Below are 18,582 nucleotides of genomic sequence, written 5' to 3'. Positions count from 1 at the left end.
AGGGAACCAAGGTTGATGTGGCCAGAAAGGGGCGATGAGTAGAATCTGACAATGTTCACATTCTATCTTGGATATGACCTATGGAACCTGAGAGATGGGAGGAAAGGCGTACGCAAGTGGGCCGGTCCAATTGATCTGTAGGACATCTGTGGCCCACACTCACGCGTGAGGCGTTCTGGTGCAAAACACCAGGAGTTGGGCATTGCATGCTGATGCAAAGATATCAACGTGGGGTCTCTATCTCTATCGCCGAGAACAGGGATTTCACTATGTCGGCGTGGAGGGTCCATTCCGTTGGGCGAATTGTGCCACGAGACAGAGCGTCTGCTATGGATTTGTCCGGCCCTGCAATGTGGATTGCTTGCACGTTGATTAAGTGATCTATTGCCCAGCAGAAGATTCCCTATGTTAGGACGCACAGTCGCGGAGAGCATGTGCCGTCTTGATAATTGATGTACACTACCACCGCGGAATTGTCTGAGCAGATCAGGACATTGCTTCCCTTAATGTGCGCGAGGAAATGACGTAGGGCATTGAAGACAGCCTGAAGTTCCAATACATTGATGTGTTTTGTTCGAAGCTCGGTGCTCCAGGTCCCAGATACTTGATGTAGAGGAAGAGATGTCCCTCCCATCCGAAAGATGACGCATCGCTTAAAATGACTATGTTTGGTTTGGTTCGCTGAAAGGGGAGTGCGGCGAGTATAGTGGTCCTTTTTAGCCACCATAATAGATGTTGACGGACATCGTCTGAGACATGGACTGGCAAATCAAAGGGTTTTACCTTGGGCTGGTAGTAGGAGAGCAGATGGATCTGAAGTGGTCTCATTTGGAGTCTGCACCATGGTATTAGGTTCACCATACTGGCCATTAAGCTGAAAAGGTGAAGCCAAGCGTGGACGGTTGGTGACTGGCACGACTGGAAAAGAGAAACACAGTCTTGAAGATTGATTACTCGGTCGATCATAGCCATGATTACTCCCCTGCAGAGATCAAGTACCACCCCTAGATACGTTGGAAGCTGGGATGGCGTCAGATTTGACTTTTCGTGGTTGATAAGAAAACCGAGACGGGAAGTGAGGTCACAGGTGAAACGGATTGGGGCTATGGCTTCGTCTTGAGATTGGCCCACGATCAACCAGTCATATCTACGTACTGGAAAATTAAGACGTGTAGTTGGAGCAGATAAGCTGCAACGGTCTTGGCAATTCATGTGAAGACCTTGAGTGAAGTTAATAGGCCAAATGGCAGGGCCCAGAATTTGTAAGCTCTCCCTTTGTATATGAATCGGAGGAACTTGTGGTCCCGATCGTGAATCGGTACGTGGAGATAAAAATTGTGAAGATCGATCGATGAGGCCCAGGACAAAACTGGTAGGGATTGTACCACTGTCAAAATAGTTTCCATAAGAAACTTCCTTGGATGTATGAATTTGTTCAATGACTTCAGGTTGATGATAAGGACGCCAATTGTTTGTTCCCTTCTTGGGTGTGAGGAAGCATGTTGAAACAAACCCCACTTCCAGTTGGTCCGGTTGAACATGAAGAAAAGCCCGTTTTTGAAGAAGGAAATTTATCTCTGACTCCAACACCACACGTTGGTCCTTGTTGTCGGGAACAGGAATCGGCCGTAGTATCGCCTCGGACGGTGGGGTGCTTGTAAACTCAAGAGAATATCCGTGGATGAGAGTTGAGAGGACCCAGCTGGCCGAGGTGATGCTTTTCCAGAATCCCGTGAACAGTTGAAGGCGGCCGCCAACAGGTTCAGAAATGGCAGTTAAAACGGAACAGTCACCTGCGACGTCCCCCGAAAGAATGGGGGGGCCCGCAATGAATGGTTGGAAGGTTTGACTCGCCTTGGGAGTGATGCGGGATGAGGCCCGGCATTGGTTCAATTGTTGAAGAGGCCAACGAAAAGGGCAACGTATTGAAAAAGTCTGGCTTGAAGTGGGCCCGACTTGGCTGGTACTACGTTGCTGAGGTTGCTGCGGAGTCAAAGATGGTGACTCAGGGAAGGATATTTTCTTGGACGTATCAATCTGATACGTCCTGATGGCAGGCAGAGCTCTTGAATCATGTCCCACTGAAGGAGCCGGAGGCGGCCCTCAGACAGAGTGAGGACGTTGGTGGAATCAACTTCGTCCTCGTCGGAGGAAAGTGCTGGTTGCGCAGTCGGAGACAGAGCCGTGAATCGCTCTGAGCCACCACACGTGCCCTCATGGGGGGCGGCCTGCTCCGACGGCCTGGTAACACCCTGCTGTCGTGACTCCGGTGTGGAACCAAGTCCTGCGTCATAATGGCTTGCAGCTGAAGGAAGTGGAAGGGTCTGGTCGGCCAGGAACAGGTCTGGTGCAGTGGAGGCCATTGGTGGTCTATTGTCGAGTCGACGAGCAATAGAAGTCAGAGCTTCGTTAATAGATAGAAAGACCGATATCCACAGGTCAGAATTAGGCCCCTGATGATCGAAGCGGTCCCCTTGGAGCATTTGCATTTCCTGGTGGAGCTGGCAGACGGGGCTGTGGGTGGCGGAACACCCGGGGAGCGTTCCTGGTTGGGGTCGGTAGAAACTGCAAAGTTCCGGGCGAAGGGACCAGGAGAGGTAAGGTCTGATGACCCGGTTATGCCCAGTTAAAAGCCCGAGCCTCAAATGGGCTACGGTGGTTTGAAGCCCCATCGGCGTAAAAGCCCAGAAGGCTCTGCGGAGCCCAACAAAGAGTTTCCCGGCTGTGGGTATTGTGGTTCAGTGGTGCACCAGGTGGGGTGTGCCCCAGCACTTGCAGGGAGCCTGACCCAGTGGCTCCGGTACCTGGACGGGAGGGAGTATGCCTGGAGACTGCTGGAGAAGTAGTCTTCTTGGCCGACGATGACCAGCCGGTGGTGTTCTTTGGAGTTGCCGGGGGAACACTGGCTGAAACCCCCCGTGGGTTCCTCTGGGCCATGGCGATCAAAGGGCGTGGTGTACGATAACGGTAAAGTGGGCTCGGGAGACGTCTGTTGGGGTACTCTCTTGGGAGTCCCAGCTAGCTCGCCAGGCCAGCGATTGACCAAGGAGACAGGGCCATTGCCAGATCCTGGCAGTGTCCCTCCTCAGTCTTCCACAGTCAACCATGCAACTTCCCTGTCAGCTCCATGGGGCTGAACGAACCAGGGGCCTGGCCAGATCTTGGTTGGAACCCCCTGGCCAAAGGCAAGGCCTTTTCCTCGTCTCAGTAGTCGGAGAAGATAGGGGAGTATGACAGATCCTGACAGCACCCCTTGAAATCAACCAACTAAGGCCTATAATTAATGGGTACGGTAGACACGGGCGTAGCTGAGTTGAACCTCGTAATACCGACAGTAAACACCTGCAGGTGCACATAAGAAAAATAGAAGAAAACACAAAATATATATGAAAGAATACTCTTACCAACAAACAGGTAAAATTCAAGATAATACTTCATTCACAAAGGTGATCAAATCGACACCAAACCGTGTAGCGAAAACAGAAGCTCGGAAAATTGAAGATGCCTCGAAAAACACATCCGTTTCGTTACGGCGCTGAGAAAAGAAGGACGATCATGGTGGCAAAGCCACATTGCATTGTGGAAGGTCAGGGTGCACTACACGTGATCAAATCCTTTCAGCGAACAATAACAGGCACCTGGGAAATTTGCATATGTATGTAGTGACTGTTTGGGTAGGTAAAGTGCAGTAGACTGGGCAAATTGGGACAGTGGTGTATGCTAGCATGCCTTCCCAGTTTATTTGGAGAGTGTTCGTTGCCCACCCTCGTAGGTAAAAGGAATCTGGTGGAACACAGAGATCTATTTTTGGTCTGTAGACAGTGGAAAAGATCATCTTGGCTACATTGGAGTGTTGGGTCCGTTCAGTTGGAAGAATCTTTCCCTGAGAGAGGGCATCCGCAATAGAGTTGCCAGAGCCCGGGATCTGCACCACCTGTAGGTTGATCACATGGTCCTTTGAACAGAGAAGCATCTGCCACATTGACAGGCAAAGTTGGGAAGAACGTGTGCCACCCTGATGGTTGGTGTACGCAACAACCATAGACGGTCTGATTGAATTCTGACGTTTTTGCCCTTGGCCTTTGTCTGACAGTAATGTAGAGTACTGAAGATTACTTAGAGTTTGAAGATGTTGATATGTTTTCCCTGATGTTGAGCACCCTGTGTTCTCAAAACTTGGTTAGGGGTAGAGAGGCTTTACAACCAATATGCCCAATTGGGTTCAAACCTTGCAGATATCTTGAAAGGGAAGTGATATATTGACTTCATGTGATGATGATGTCATTAGATGATCACATCACATAACATTAAGGCGACACTCTCCCACTCTCTTGAAGTGCATGTCTGATTAGGTTGAAACCTTGCTGATATTTTGTAAGGGACGTGCTTTGGGCAAATATTGACCTGACATGATGATGACGTCATCTTGTGACAAGTCACGTGACGTTAAAGGTGCACTCTTCAAACCCCTTTATCTCCTTAAGTACATGTCCGATTTGGTTCAAAGCGTGGAGATATCTAAGAAGGAGAGTGCTTTAGACAAAACTTGACCTGATGTAATGATAACGTCATCTTGTAACAAGTCACGTGACATTAACCACTACCAGCCGGGGACTCCGAAATCGGAGCCGTATGGTTTATATGTGTGGCCGGGGTCTCCGAACTCGGACAAAGGAAACAGGGCCCTGTAACAAAAGACCGTACTCCGAACAAAAGACCAGGCTGCTGGGCATTAGCGGCATTTTTCACTCTCAAAAGTGGTGATAATCCAGCGTTATTTTGAAACCGTATACCAGGGTTTGGGGTATTTAGAGCAAGCGGATTACCACCGGGGACAAAAGCTCTCCACCACCGCAGCGATGAGCCACACAGCACCGCTGCATGCTAATCTGGCTCCTATTGAAAAGAGGTCAGCAGTGCACTGAGCCAGGTTCGCGAACAAAAGACAGGGTATAACACCGCACAATCTGGGCTCTGTTTACGAGGCTGCAGGCCTGGCTGAAATATTCGGGCGTCAATGAAGGTCACCTGTCAACTTAGGGTAGTGCCTAAAGATTACTCTGTGTGGCTATAAATGACTGTTAAATGGAATGATGAATTGTTGAAGGATTTTGAAAACGGAAAAAATGATAGTCATGCCGGCCCAGCATCCTCAACGTTGAAAAATGCCCCGGCACGAAGTGGTTAAAGGTGCACTCTTCAAACTACTATATCTTCTAAAGTACATGTCTGATTGGGTTCAAACCTTGCAAATATCCTAGAAGGGGAGTGCTTTAGAAAAAAATTGATTTGCTGTGATGACGTCACCATGTGACAAGTCATGTGACATTAAAGTTGCACTCCTACAAGCACTATATCTCGTGAAGCACTATATTTCGTTTGATTGGGTTTAACCTTGTAAATATCTTGAAAGGGAGGGCTTTAGACAAACGTTGCCTGGACGCGAGGATTACATCATCACGGGAGAAGTCATGTGATATTAAAGATGCAGTTTTCAAAGCACAATATCTCCTGAAGCCATGTTGTTTTTTTGTTAAAACCTGTATATGTATGTGTGGGAATATGAACATTTGAAAGAAATTGATATGACAACAAGGCGAAAAAGCCCTGTGTTTTGTCAAATGTGAAAGACACAGAACCTCAAATTTTATTTAACTGATTGATTTCAAACTTGGTAGACCTTTAGATACTCATGTCAGGTAGGTCCTATAGGAAATTGGTCATGATGACCTCATCACATGATTTATTTTCGAATTTTGAATGTTTAATTTTTTCCCATAGGTTTTGTACACATCTTTCTACTTATTATGGTCTTACTTGAATTTGATATTTTTTTAAATATCTAATATACTTTATATTTACCCAAATTTTGACAATTACTTCAGGATAGTCCAACACCATAATTGTCATGATGACGCCATCACGTGATTTTTTTTAAATTTTGAATATTTAATTTTTCCCATGTGTATAGGTTTTTACATCTTTTTTTCAACAGGAAGACAGCTTTTGCACTGTTATCAATCTGAATGAGCTTGTGTCAGGGGCACACATTAAGGCCACAAGCTATAAAAGGTTTCTGACCAAGTTCCTCGTTATGACTTCATCAGGTGACAAGTCACTCGACATTAAAGACGGCACTCTTTATAGTGCTATATCGCCTGAAGTACATGTCCGATTGGATTGAAACTTGGTTCATAGCTTGAAGGGGAAGGGTTTTAGACCGCAACTGACCTGATGTGATTATGACAGCACAAGGTGACAAATCATGTGATATTAAAGGGGCACTCCTCAAAGCACTATATCTTGTGAAATAAATGTCTGATTTGGGTAAAACTTTGTATACAGCTTGAAGGGGAAAGATTTTAGACCCAGATTGACCTGATGTGATTATGACATCATCAGGTGACAAGTCACGTGACATTGCCGTGGAACTCTTTAAAGCATTATAACTTGCGAATTACTCGTCCCATTGGGTTGAAACTTTGGAGATAGCTACAAACGAAAGGGTTCAAGATGGAACTTGGTTTTATCTGATGCTGGCATCGTATGACAATCATGTGACACATATTGAGATGACATGGATTGTACAGTTTCCACTGACTGACTTTCATATTTCAGCCATTATAATAATTTTATTTAAATTATTTTGTCCAACCCTTTCAAGCTGAAGCAGCTCTATGGTTGTTCACAACCACAGTCCTCTCTCGTTTGACTTGCTTTTTAACATTTGTTTGGCTACTTACCCACTTCCTACCGGTGGAATTTACACATGCGGGATGATTTCCAAGGTGATTTTCAAGATTTTCCGTCTTCAAAATTCTTCAAAAATTCAGAACTTCATATGGATGTTTTACACCCACACAAATGACTGTCAGGTGGCTACTCTAACCTGACAGGCATCCTCCATTGATGCCCGAGTATTGCAGCCAGGCCCGCTGCCCAGTAAAGAGAGCCCAGTGCGGTGTTGCAACATTTCCTTTCTTCCCAAAATTGGTCCAGTGCGTTGCTGAATGGCAGTGGTGTCTTTTCAAATGTGGCCAGATTAGCTTGCAGTGGTTTTGTATCGCTCATTGCTGGAGTGCTGGAAGATCAGCCTTCCCCATCGCTGGCAGCCAGTCACACTAAGTGCCTCCATATGTTTTTATCACTAGCCTTGTGGGCTACCTCCCTCAGCTTACGAGTGGGAGACTTAGTGATGAATATTCTGCAGAGGATGTGACCCAGGACATGGTTACTGGAGATCTTTGAGCCATTGAGAACCCTCTATGCATGGCTCCAATGGCCAATGGTATTTCTGTTCTAGTGGCTGCTATGAGGCCTAAGTTGAGTTGACACAATCAATAGTTTCCTGTGTTTACCCCTTTTAGTAATGTTGAGGTTGGCTGTTAAAGACCATCGGTTGAATGGTTTACGAATGTATGCCAAGAATAAAGCTGAACAACTGTTCGGCAATACCCAGCATGTTAGGTGAAGAGTCTGAGAAACTGGGTGATTATGTTCAATGAGAAGAACTCTGCAATGCTCCCATTCTTTTGTTGTAAGTGCCTTTGTGATTAGGGATATTGGAGGAAACACATACAAAAACATCCCCGGTCCACAAAATTGACGGGGCATCAGTGTGCCATTCCCAAGGTTTGGGGTGCCTCGAGCAAAAAAAAGGTAATTGGTAATTTGCTCCTTATGCAAACAGATCTACGTGTGAACAGTTGATCATTGGGAAAATCTGTTTAGCAATGTTGCGCTGGGAAACTGAGACTGTCAGGGCCAGAACAGGGTGATGAGAAGAACTCCATTCTGTGAGCAAAAACTTGCCCCTAGAGAGGGCACTGGTCACAGTGTTGTTCATGCCTGGTGGCTGTGGCTGTTGGGGTTATGCTGAATTCCTGGTACCAATGGAGCACGTTTCATACATGTAGGCAGAGCAAGTGCCTCCTTCATGGTTGATGTATGCAATCACTCCAGTATCTCTACAATATTGATATGTAAATTTTGTTGATCCAGGTCACTGTTTTCTCCATGGGCCCTGCCGTCTGGCGCTGATGAAGTGTGGCACTCCTACCATGATGGGTGCACGTACGGAAATGACCTTCACTGGTTGTGGTCTGGAAAAAAATCTATCTGCACATTATGTTTTGTGGATTCATTTGCCACTGGAGGTGTGGTCAGAGAAAGGAATTGACCGGAACCATAAGATAAAGTGGCAGTTTGGGCAAAAGTGTGGGAAGAGGTGAAGCTGGAGTTCTGATGTATGAGTCTGAAACCAGAGCGATACATTAATTTTATAGCGAGTGGAGTGCCAACATGGAACAGCCAGGTCAAACGGAAAATCACACTTCACCGGACCACTAAAAAAGGGTAGATTGATCCCAAAATAAATCCAAAAGAACAGAAAATGCACATCCACAAAGAGGATTCTAATTTCATGAACCACCTCTTGGAAATAATTCCCATGTTTTCTTGTTTCATGTTTTCAGGATGTCAAAGATAGGCTTCATGAGTGTACTTGTCGTGGGGGTGTCACCTACTCTCTGCCATTCCTTGTCTTTCTTGTGTACCGTCCATGCTTGATGCAAGTGCTTCACTATGCACCACACTCCGAGTGCAATGGAAGCTGCTTCACATAATATCATGGCGACATTTCAGTGGGGAGGGAAAGCACTGCAAAGAGTTTTTAAAATGACATTATTGTAGTATCTGTCTTTGTTTGTTTATAGAGACTGACATGAACAATGCTTTGATAAATACAACAGGGATACACAGAAAGGCTATGTTTTGACATTTCACTGATCAAGTCGTTTCAGATTTTGTTCAACTATTACAACAAAAGAATAATGCTGATGGATGTCCTGATAAGAATCAATGAAAGGATGGATACTCTATTCACCAAAGTTATTTTCAACTTGTCAATATGGCATACAAACCATCACTGAAACCATGAACTGACACTCAACCCGTAAGTGGGCGACCAAGTGGGCGACAGTTCATGAAGACTGCATTATCAACAATTTCAGTTTTACATACTGACACAGGGTAGTGCGCGCACATTGGAACCGATAGGAAATAGACTGATTTTCGTTTTCATGAACTGATACCCAAGCTTGTAAAAACAACACAGTGCAAAAAAAATGCTCGGAAAAGTTTGACATGAATTTAATCCATCCATTTGATTGTTGCATTGCACAAAAATTTAATGGAAAGTCATTTTAATTGGTGAAATTGAGATTGATGTCAGTTCATGAAACAAAAATGCATGGAATACGGGCTAGAAGTGCTGCACTGTGACGGGTGCCGGGTCATGAAAACAAAATACCTCAAGTTCTCTAAAATGCACACAAATGAGATCACCTCACATACCAGAGTGTCAGTCCGTGGTGTCTTCCATGAAACATGTCAGAACAAATAATTTAAAATGGCTCTTTTAGCTCGGTTTAAGATGAAAACTTCAGTGGTCCTTTCATTGGATTCCCAATATAGTGGAGGTGGCAAGCATGTTTGCTTAACTGACCAAGCAGTCATGTACAACCCATATTAATTTGATAGATGAAAGTCCTAACCATAGAGCTATATAAAAAAATAGAGTGGTAACTTTTTATTCTCCACGCAGAGAAAATTTGATTGCTGTCCAGGGTGCAGACATTTTGAATCCATGTGTTTGCTTGAAGAACATTCGAATCAGGTAGAATGAATACCAAACAATGTATTCTAAATTCAATGCACAAGTACATCAGCAAACGTCAGTGCACCTTTGGAATAAGATACACACGTACAGATAAGCACATGCTTATTTAGATCGATAGCGAATTATTTTAAAATGAACGTTTTCCTAACATTTGAGCAAGGTCGCCTGAGATCATTTGCAGTCTTATTTTTGTGGTTTTACCTATTGTGCAATTTGAAAAATGAAAAACTTGTCCAGGGGTCAATTTAGAAAATAAATTACAAGCACTGGAGCATGTAGACTTTACAAAGAACTTACATGAAGCTGTATTCACATAATTTTATAATTGAAATATTAAACTTAACTTACTTGAAGTTGAAGATTGATAGTTCTACACTGCTCTCTTGAGGTGATACAAGGAATTATGTGGGAGGCGATTGCGCATGTGCAGACCAGACTTTAACAAATACGGGACAGGTCCAGCCCAGATATGCGCGTGTTTAAAGCCACAGAGAACAAAAACTTCCTGAGGTGTACATGTACATGCACAAATACTACTTAGGCGGCTTTGCAAAAAGGTTGAACCGCGGTTTGACCGAAGTCACCGCGAATTTCGTTGTGTTTTTCTTAATGTCAACTTTACTTAGAGTTTGCGTTTTTGTAAAAAGTAAAAACCAGCATCAACGTTAGCATGTTGCCAAACGTTTTTATCCCTACTGAAATCATCATTCAAAATAAAGTCGCATTCACATAATTTCATCAGAGATTTATGAAAGGGAGTAGATCTGCGAGCGTCGTAGTCTGTACTCCTGGCCAAAGGTAGTTAATAAGCTTCTTTTTTTTCCGGCACCATGATTACATACACATTTCAAATACTAAGGTTCCCCCCATTTTCTCCTAAATCCGATTGTTGTCCGTATAAATTATATATTTTTTCCAGCAGCGGATCCATTGTCCAACTTAAAAAAAGGGGGAAAAGAAATGGCTTTGGGCGTTTTGTGGAAGCAGCTGGACTCAAGAAATTTTTAGGAAATATTTCAGCTATGTTGAACCAAGCAAAAGTTTACCAAAATTCATTGAACATGGTCACCTCGAAAAAGTTTTCCAGTAGTCGTTTTGTGTAAAAATGTTCCAAAAAATGCCCAATATTCTTTGAACATGGTCACCTCGAGAAAAAAAATGTTCAGTAGCATTTTCCCCAAAACAATGGGGGAGATCTGCTTCTGCAATGAACTGCAAAAGGGTAGACCATAAACCATAAAGAAGTTTGGGATTATACTTCTCGTTCTCTCCCCGCCTCCCTTGCAGTATAAACCCACCTTCAGCAAATACATGTAATGTCATACTCTCCCAATGCATTGCTCTGAAATATCCATTCCCCTCATGTGTCAGATTTTTGATACTCTTCGTACTGGGCATTTAGCATGGAAACACAATACCACTCGCGAGGAAGGTGCATTAATTACAGACAGATTTACACATGTATTTATCAGTCACCACTGAAATTGCCGACTTCGTATTCCCATTGCAAAATACATCAGGCCTGGTGGATGCATCGTCATTCCTCCAAGTTGTCAAAAGTTCCGTGCTGATCAATACATCCTCACGAACGCTTAAAGTTGATGGCCATGCCAACTAATTAAGCTCTATTGTGTCAAAGGGAAAATGGCGACCATACGCTTATGATTGTTTCTGGATCGGTGTCTTTTTACAAAAGCGCCCAGTGCTTTGCAGAAGTCAATGTGAAGGTCTTCTAAAGATGCGCCGCAATAATTTATGTTGTCGCTGATCACCTGTCAAGTGTCAATCAAAGAAGTTCCAAACGGCGTATTAAAAAGCAGCAAAATGAAGTGTTCCTGGCATTCCAACTTGCGATTCTGTAGAGTACTGAAGTCAACGTAAATCACCGTCAAGCTCAAGCAATGCATAATCAAGTTACTGTTTCGTGGTTAACTCCAGCGAGATATGCTGGAGTTGTGGAAGATGTAGTAAGGGGAAGGCTGAAATGTAAGGATGCCGATATCGTGGCTGATGCAGTGGTGCCAGTCACGTATAAATCCGGCTGCTACAAAGCGAAGATCGTCAGAGTGCCTGGTGAGTTTTTTGCTTTTCTTTATCTTCTTTTTCTATACTTCTATACTTCAAAACAGAAGACGGCTTTCTCATAGGCATTAAGAAACTGTAATTATGACTTGTTGAACTCAGTTTTTATTTTTTTTCGAATCCAGTTGCAATTCACATGGTTTTCACTTCATAACCCCAAATAAGTGTATCCATTCTACTCAGGGTCTTAAACCCGAACTCAGCCAAATCTACGCAAGAACTAGAGTTTTCAACCCAATTTTTTTCTAGAAAAATCAAAGATTGGAATAGCTTCCTATATACCCTACATTGTTTCAAATGACTGGCCTGCAAAATGTACAAATGAATAATCCGAGTCATTCGATTGGAAGTAGTCAATTGATGGTTAACAGCATAGCTCCACACGCAAAATTTACCACACAAGATATTTTATGTTTCCAGATGGATGCTTTGCCTTGTAATCTACATGGTTGAGCTGTTAGGTATATCAAATTTATGGATATGGATTGAAATATTGTTCCCCAAGTTACGAGTACTTTAACGGAAGTGTCGATGGACAAAAAGTCCCCTTTTTGTTTTTGATGGTACATGTACCATGTTACTGTCATACTTTAAGGGTATATTTTCAAATTTGGTCACTGCTTTGTTTCAGGTTCTTCTACCAACCAGGACACTGATTCTGATGATGAACCGCTCGTCTCACTTCTAAAGCCAGGGGACAAGCGCAAGGTGGAACTCAGAGATTTGTCAGCAAACAGTGGACCTGAAAGTGCCAAGCGTCGACCAACATCATCTCCATCTCCTACAACGCCTCCACCTGCCCCGTCACCTCCACGTGCCCCATCGCCTCCACCCGTCATGCTGCTTCCAACTGCAACGTTGCCTCCACCCGCATCGCCTCCACCTGCCTTGTCACTTCCACCTGCCCCGTCACCTCTATGTGCCCTGGTGCCTCCATCTGCCATGTCACCTTCATCCGCCATGTTGCCTCCACCTGCGTCGCCTCCACCTGCCCAGTTGCCTCCACCGGCCCCCTCATCTTCACCTCCCCCATCACCTCCATCTGCTATGTCACCTCCGCCTCCCTCCCCGAAGCCGGCTGGAGCAGATACATCACTAACAAGTGACTTTCTCAACAGCTTGTTTGCACCGACTGATGAGCTACAGGAGATAAAGGCAAACCAGAAGATGCTCATGATGGAGGTTCAGTCGGTCAAATCCAATTTGGCAAAACTCTTCCAAGAGTTCTCCTCATTTAGTGAGTTATTCAAGGACAATATTTCGGCCCTAACAGCTGCACTTCTTGTGAACAATTCAGTTCCTAATCCTGTTCCGTGCAGAGAAAGCCGCCGGCATCCATCCTACATCTCACCTGACTCCAACAGCAGTATCGTGACCATCGGTGATCCGGATATAGCAACCCTTGCCATCGAAAAGCGGGTCTATGAAGACGTATTCTTCAAGAGTACCAGTGGTAGTGCGCTCCTGCTAAAGCTGCTACCAATCTTCTACTCCAGGGAGGAACTGTTACAGCACTCATATAACGGTAGTGTCGCTCCAAGTAAATTGGGACCTGTTGTTAAACTAGCCCTTAGCAGAGAGGATAAATTTAAGGCCCTGTTGTCTCAAGTAGAAAAGGAGTACCCTGGATGTTCATCAGGAGCAGAACTTTGTCAGGAGATAAAGGCAAACCAGAAGATGCTCATGATGGAGGTTCAGTCGGTCAAATCCAATTTGGCAAAACTCTTCCAAGAGTTCTCCTCATTTAGTGAGTTATTCAAGGACAATATTTCGGCCCTAACAGCTGCACTTCTTGTGAACAATTCAGTTCCTAATCCTGTTCCGTGCAGAGAAAGCCGCCGGCATCCATCCTACATCTCACCTGACTCCAACAGCAGTATCGTGACCATCGGTGATCCGGATATAGCAACCCTTGCCATCGAAAAGCGGGTCTATGAAGACGTATTCTTCAAGAGTACCAGTGGTAGTGCGCTCCTGCTAAAGCTGCTACCAATCTTCTACTCCAGGGAGGAACTGTTACAGCACTCATATAACGGTAGTGTCGCTCCAAGTAAATTGGGACCTGTTGTTAAACTAGCCCTTAGCAGAGAGGATAAATTTAAGGCCCTGTTGTCTCAAGTAGAAAAGGAGTACCCTGGATGTTCATCAGGAGCAGAACTTTGTCAGCTTAGAGACAGTATGAATGCTAAATGTCGTAAACTCTAAATATATTCAACATCGGACAGGGGAGAAACATTTGATTATGTTACTGTAATAACTTAATGTCTTCATGGTCTTCATGAATTAACTAATAGTGTGGGCGGAGTTCAATGCCAGTGTTTGACAATTTTATACATTATTTGCATTTTAAATTTGTAAATGGACTGAAAATGTCATGATCAGAAAGTACAAGGTTATGGCAATCCCCTTAATGTGTTTTATATTAGCTTTGCACATGAAACTGCAATATATTAATATCTTTACAGTCTTCAAAAATTAACAACTAGTGTGGGCTGAGTTCAACATCATTATTTCAATGCATTCAATAAGTACCTTTTTCAAAGAAGGAAAATTTCTTCTACATGCTCCTAACGATGTTGCATTTACCAAAATATTTAATAACTGAATAATAAAAAGATTTAATAAAAGTCTGGTATGCTTTCTGTAATTTATGCATTTTGACTTGTCTACAATTTTTAAAAACAGATTTTGGCAATGCTTTTAGCAGAGAGAAATCGAATAAGCAAGAAAAAGGAACTAGTCCCCCTTCTTTGGATTGCTCATCTTTCATTTTCTATCTCACGTTGACACACTCCTTTCCCAGAAGAAGTTAGAAGTTACTGTTCCCCATTATGATGAAATAATCGTCGATGTGTTTTTTGGTCTGTCTTAGAAGTGAACACGTACTTGCAGTACTGACATCTCCCTAGCTGCTTACTGGAGACGTAGGGCATGTTTTCATCTGGTGCACCGGTATTATTACATTTGAGTACCTCCAGGAATGAAGCAAAGTGTCCGGGATGGGTGCTTGAAGGGATGGGAGAAGGGAACTTCCTGTAAAGTTTGACAGCCTCTTCATTGATGATTGAATGTCTCACACAATGGCTACACTGATCTGGTGGGAGGCATTTCACAAAAATTACCATACCAACCCGCCGATCTACATGACGTTTGAAGAAACGGACTTCTTCACACATGTCCTCTTCTCGCTGGAGATTCCTATAGGACCCTGTCAGTACTTTATGGGAGTGTTCATAATCAGCTGTGGTGTATGGATGATCCTCATCATCCGACTTCTTATGGCCAACACCAATCTTTAGCCCGTCGTAGTAGAGGTTGCTCCAGTATCTGTCTAACTTTTCAAGGGCTGAATCGAACACCTCCCTCTCCTTCTCTCATCTGATGTTTCCTTCTGGCTCCTTGGCTGGATTGGACTTACCAGGGAGGTGGTCCGGAAGATAAATACAAACAGATGTCCTTGTCAGTACGGACCAAACGTGCTCAATGGGGTTACGGGCTGAAAACCCTGGGCAATGGGTAGTGGCCAGCAGAACATCAAGGTGAAGATCGCGGAATAGTCTCATGTAGAAAAATTCGTTCGTCAAATGATTGACATTGAAGTCTGACCCCCCGTCGGCCAAGATGGTTATGCAAGTCTTCTTACTTTCCTGGATTAGGGGGAACAAGTCGCTTGCATGGCTCGCAATACTGGTCTTGGAGTGTGGTCCTCGGTTTATCACCTTGATCCCACTTCGAGTAGGCAGGCTGAGAAAAAAGAAACAATATTCAGGATTATACATGCACTTTCTTTAATTATAAATTAAATTCCCTTCACTCACCTGCTTTCATAATCAGATTACTTCAGCATTAAGACATTACTATTAAGATATCATATTGCAGAACGAAGAGCCATGTTAATAGCCCCCCCCCCACTTTGGTTGACTCGGTTGATAAGTTTAAGAAGATTGTGAACATGTGTCAATTGTCTTGCTTATATCCCTTAACCTTGAGTGGCTTTTAGCTTTGTTTTGGGCCACTCAAATTAGAACTTTTCTAAACAAGATTTTAAAAAGTTACCTGTAAGCTTTTCGGCCATTTTTGTCATGGGTCATCTGAGGAGGGTCTGGGGGAGACATCATGAGATATCCAGCTGGCGTAATTAGATATCCAGGGTTCGGAGAGTCATGATCCCAGTAATTGGGTGTGTCATTGGAGGGAAAGATATGTGTTATGGTACATCTCCTGTCTACTGCTGTTGTGGCTGAACTAATGCGTAATTTGTTCTTGTTGTCAACAGAAATCATCAGCGATGATGGCGATGTTCTGCTACATGCCTCCAGGGCATATTTCACTCGGGCTGAGTAATAATGTTCATTATCGTTAGGATTTCGCCTGGAGTTGATCTTGGCTGGGACCTTAGCTCCTTTGTAGTTTTTTTGCAGAAGTCCTCAGCTTGTTTGGAGCTGCCATCCATCTGCAGATGGTGGATAAGGCTGCAAAAAATCACATTATCCTAAACAAATGTTCAACAAATTAAAGGGTGGGTGTAATACAGTTTTCATTCCCTTAAATCATGCCAAACAACTTATTTCTCATGTCACTATCCATTAAATTCAAATCCGTAAAAGCTATGGGCTGTAATTGCAAGTTTTGTTTTATGCTAATGAGAATTTCCATATTCATGAGTAAAGCTATGATATCATGCCAGTAACAGCAGCAGTATTTCTACATCTGAAGTGAAATGTGAAAATAATTTTCTGGATTTTTCCTGATTACATTTTCCTGCATGAGTTGATTTGATTTGCTCAGTACCTGTTCTGCAATGATTCAATGGATATTGTGGGGTCTCTCCGTTACATGTGAAATCATTGAGTATTTTTGTAAATAATTTAATGTTTCATTATTAAAGTTGTTATAATATTAGGTACAAAAATACCGCATATTTCATGTGTAATGGAGAGACCAAAATGTCACAAAATTGGAACCCTTATTTATAGAATTACCCATTTAGAGAAAAAAATGACTTACATAAATCTCCTTTGTAATCTTTTAGGCCAGGAACCACTTGGAAAAGGTGATCACGTATGCTGTTCAGTGTTGTTCCACACTGCCCCGCTGTCTCTTGTCGTCTGCGGTGGGCCTAAAATCCATTTTGTTCAATGAAGGTCTCTGTTACCTCAACGATGCCAGGAAATAGCTCCTCAATGGATGGACGACCTCTCTTAACTTGTATTTGTCATTCTGAAATACTGACTTGCGAAGATGACTTTCTCTTAGACTGTACTGGAAGTGTAACTGTGTTCTCCAGATCTAAACAAGAAAGAGATTGGAGATTGAAGGAAATATTAACAAAACTGCCTTGTTTTTTAACCTATCACTTTATCTGTTACTCATTCAAGCTTTAAGGTCATTTTCTACAGAAAATAAAATTCTAATATAAATTATTAGTTTATCATCTGACTAAGAAAAAATGGTGTGGGCAAGCAGCAATTTTTTGGGGGGGTGCCATAGGTAAGTACAATTAGGCATATATTAACAATACATGCAATGTAGGGTTGTCCACGTACCTCACAAGGTGTATGTAGGGTGTCTATGTACACCCTGTAACTAGTGTAAAGGTTAATGGAGAGCCTAAATGAACATTACATTTCTGGAAATACATGTGTGGTACATGTGAAGGCCAAAAGCATGTCGACTACACATACAAAATGGGTGATTCCATAACTGTGGGGGCTGGTGAATTTTGGTGTCGGTACACTGTGACATTTGTTTCCTTGATTTTAGTGGCTGAAATTAAAGCACTTGTACCTCAATTTCTGGTAGCAAAGGAAGAGCTTGTGGGTGTTTTAAATAGTTCAAATGTTTTTAAGTTTCTAATGATTTCTGGAAATACGAGTATGGTACATGTGTAGGCCTACAGCATGTTGACTACAAAATTAAATTTTATTTTTGGTCCCCAAGCGGCCAGCAAATATGACGTGGGTTGGCGTAATGAACTTACGTTTATGGGGCCTTTTAGAGCATGTAGAACCAACCTAAACATTCCTTAAAATCAGAACCACAAGTATTAACATATGACATTTAGGCCTACTGCCATGACTGTAGGCTACGTGTAGGCCAACATGTACATAGCCCCACTAAGTAAGTTGCATGTTATTTGCCTAGGCCAATATTGTTTTCACATACAAGAGTTACCACTGTTTGAAAGACTTGGAAGGGCAAGGTTGAAGAAATGAATATAACTTATCACAACTGTCATATAAAATATCACAACTGTCATAAAATAATAATTCTTGCATAGGCCTACCACTTACCAGATAATGGTTGCCGGTCAGGACGCATTGGACATTTTGGAGATGCATCACTCCCGCTCACAGAAACGAACGACAACTGACACTGATCCGAAGAAATGTGCGTTGCCTTTATCAGTTCCCTCTGCCGAATGAATTCGGCCACGCATGGGAGCAAATTATTTGAAGAAAAATTTTTTAAATATGAATTTACAGCCAGTGAAACCAAAAAAAAAGAAGAGAAAATAAAAAAAATTATCAACAACCCAAACAGTACAAATGAAGAGCTATCCCACCAACTGACATGGACTTTCCTTTTCGGAATATTCCATATAGGACAATGACAACCGACCTGTTTCCTCCGTAAACACCTGCTTCTTCCCCATTCCCGTAAACAAATATATGTACAAGAACACACATTGGCAGTTGAATGTAAAAACCCTAGTCTGCGACTGCCGAATTCGGTATCCCCAAATCACAGCTCGCAAAAAGTACCACTAAACAAGGATGAACGAATCATATTTCCCTATTTGTAATTCTAGCGGCTTCTTG

At 43.1% G+C, this 18,582-nt stretch overlaps 2 protein-coding genes and 1 pseudogene across 10 annotated transcripts in view; all 3 read right to left on the bottom strand.

The window, feature by feature from the left end:
- Nucleotides 1–18,582, bottom strand: part of LOC110989242 (uncharacterized) — a 515,163-nt gene that overhangs the window by 278,304 nt on the left and 218,277 nt on the right. The gene's annotated exons all lie outside the window — the stretch shown is intronic.
- LOC147798758 (uncharacterized) lies at nucleotides 12,376–13,222 on the bottom strand. The gene is made up of 2 exons (XM_087138539.1): nucleotides 13,113–13,222; nucleotides 12,376–12,901 (listed from the first exon to the last, which is right to left on the bottom strand). The coding sequence occupies exon 2, from the start codon at nucleotides 12,721–12,723 to the stop codon at nucleotides 12,376–12,378; it is 348 nt and encodes a 115-aa protein (XP_086994665.1). The 5' UTR covers nucleotides 12,724–12,901; nucleotides 13,113–13,222.
- LOC147798757 (uncharacterized) lies at nucleotides 13,222–18,416 on the bottom strand (annotated as a pseudogene). The gene is made up of 5 exons (XR_015425592.1): nucleotides 18,383–18,416; nucleotides 16,995–17,050; nucleotides 16,769–16,880; nucleotides 15,818–16,233; nucleotides 13,222–15,505 (listed from the first exon to the last, which is right to left on the bottom strand). The product of XR_015425592.1 is annotated as an uncharacterized LOC147798757 (transcript).

The sequence above is a fragment of the Acanthaster planci genome, linkage group LG06 (genome assembly GCF_054643075.1).
Source record: "Acanthaster planci isolate LZ-2023a linkage group LG06, COTS_SCS, whole genome shotgun sequence".
NCBI classification, from domain to species: Eukaryota; Metazoa; Echinodermata; class Asteroidea; order Valvatida; family Acanthasteridae; genus Acanthaster; species Acanthaster planci.
This window is presented reverse-complemented; position numbering and strand designations above follow the sequence as displayed.

What these genes read in the sequence shown, in the direction of transcription:
- LOC147798758 (XM_087138539.1), bottom strand. Translation starts at nt 12,723, where the DNA reads ATGGCGGATGAAGGTGACATGGCAGATGGAGGCACCAGGGCACATAGA.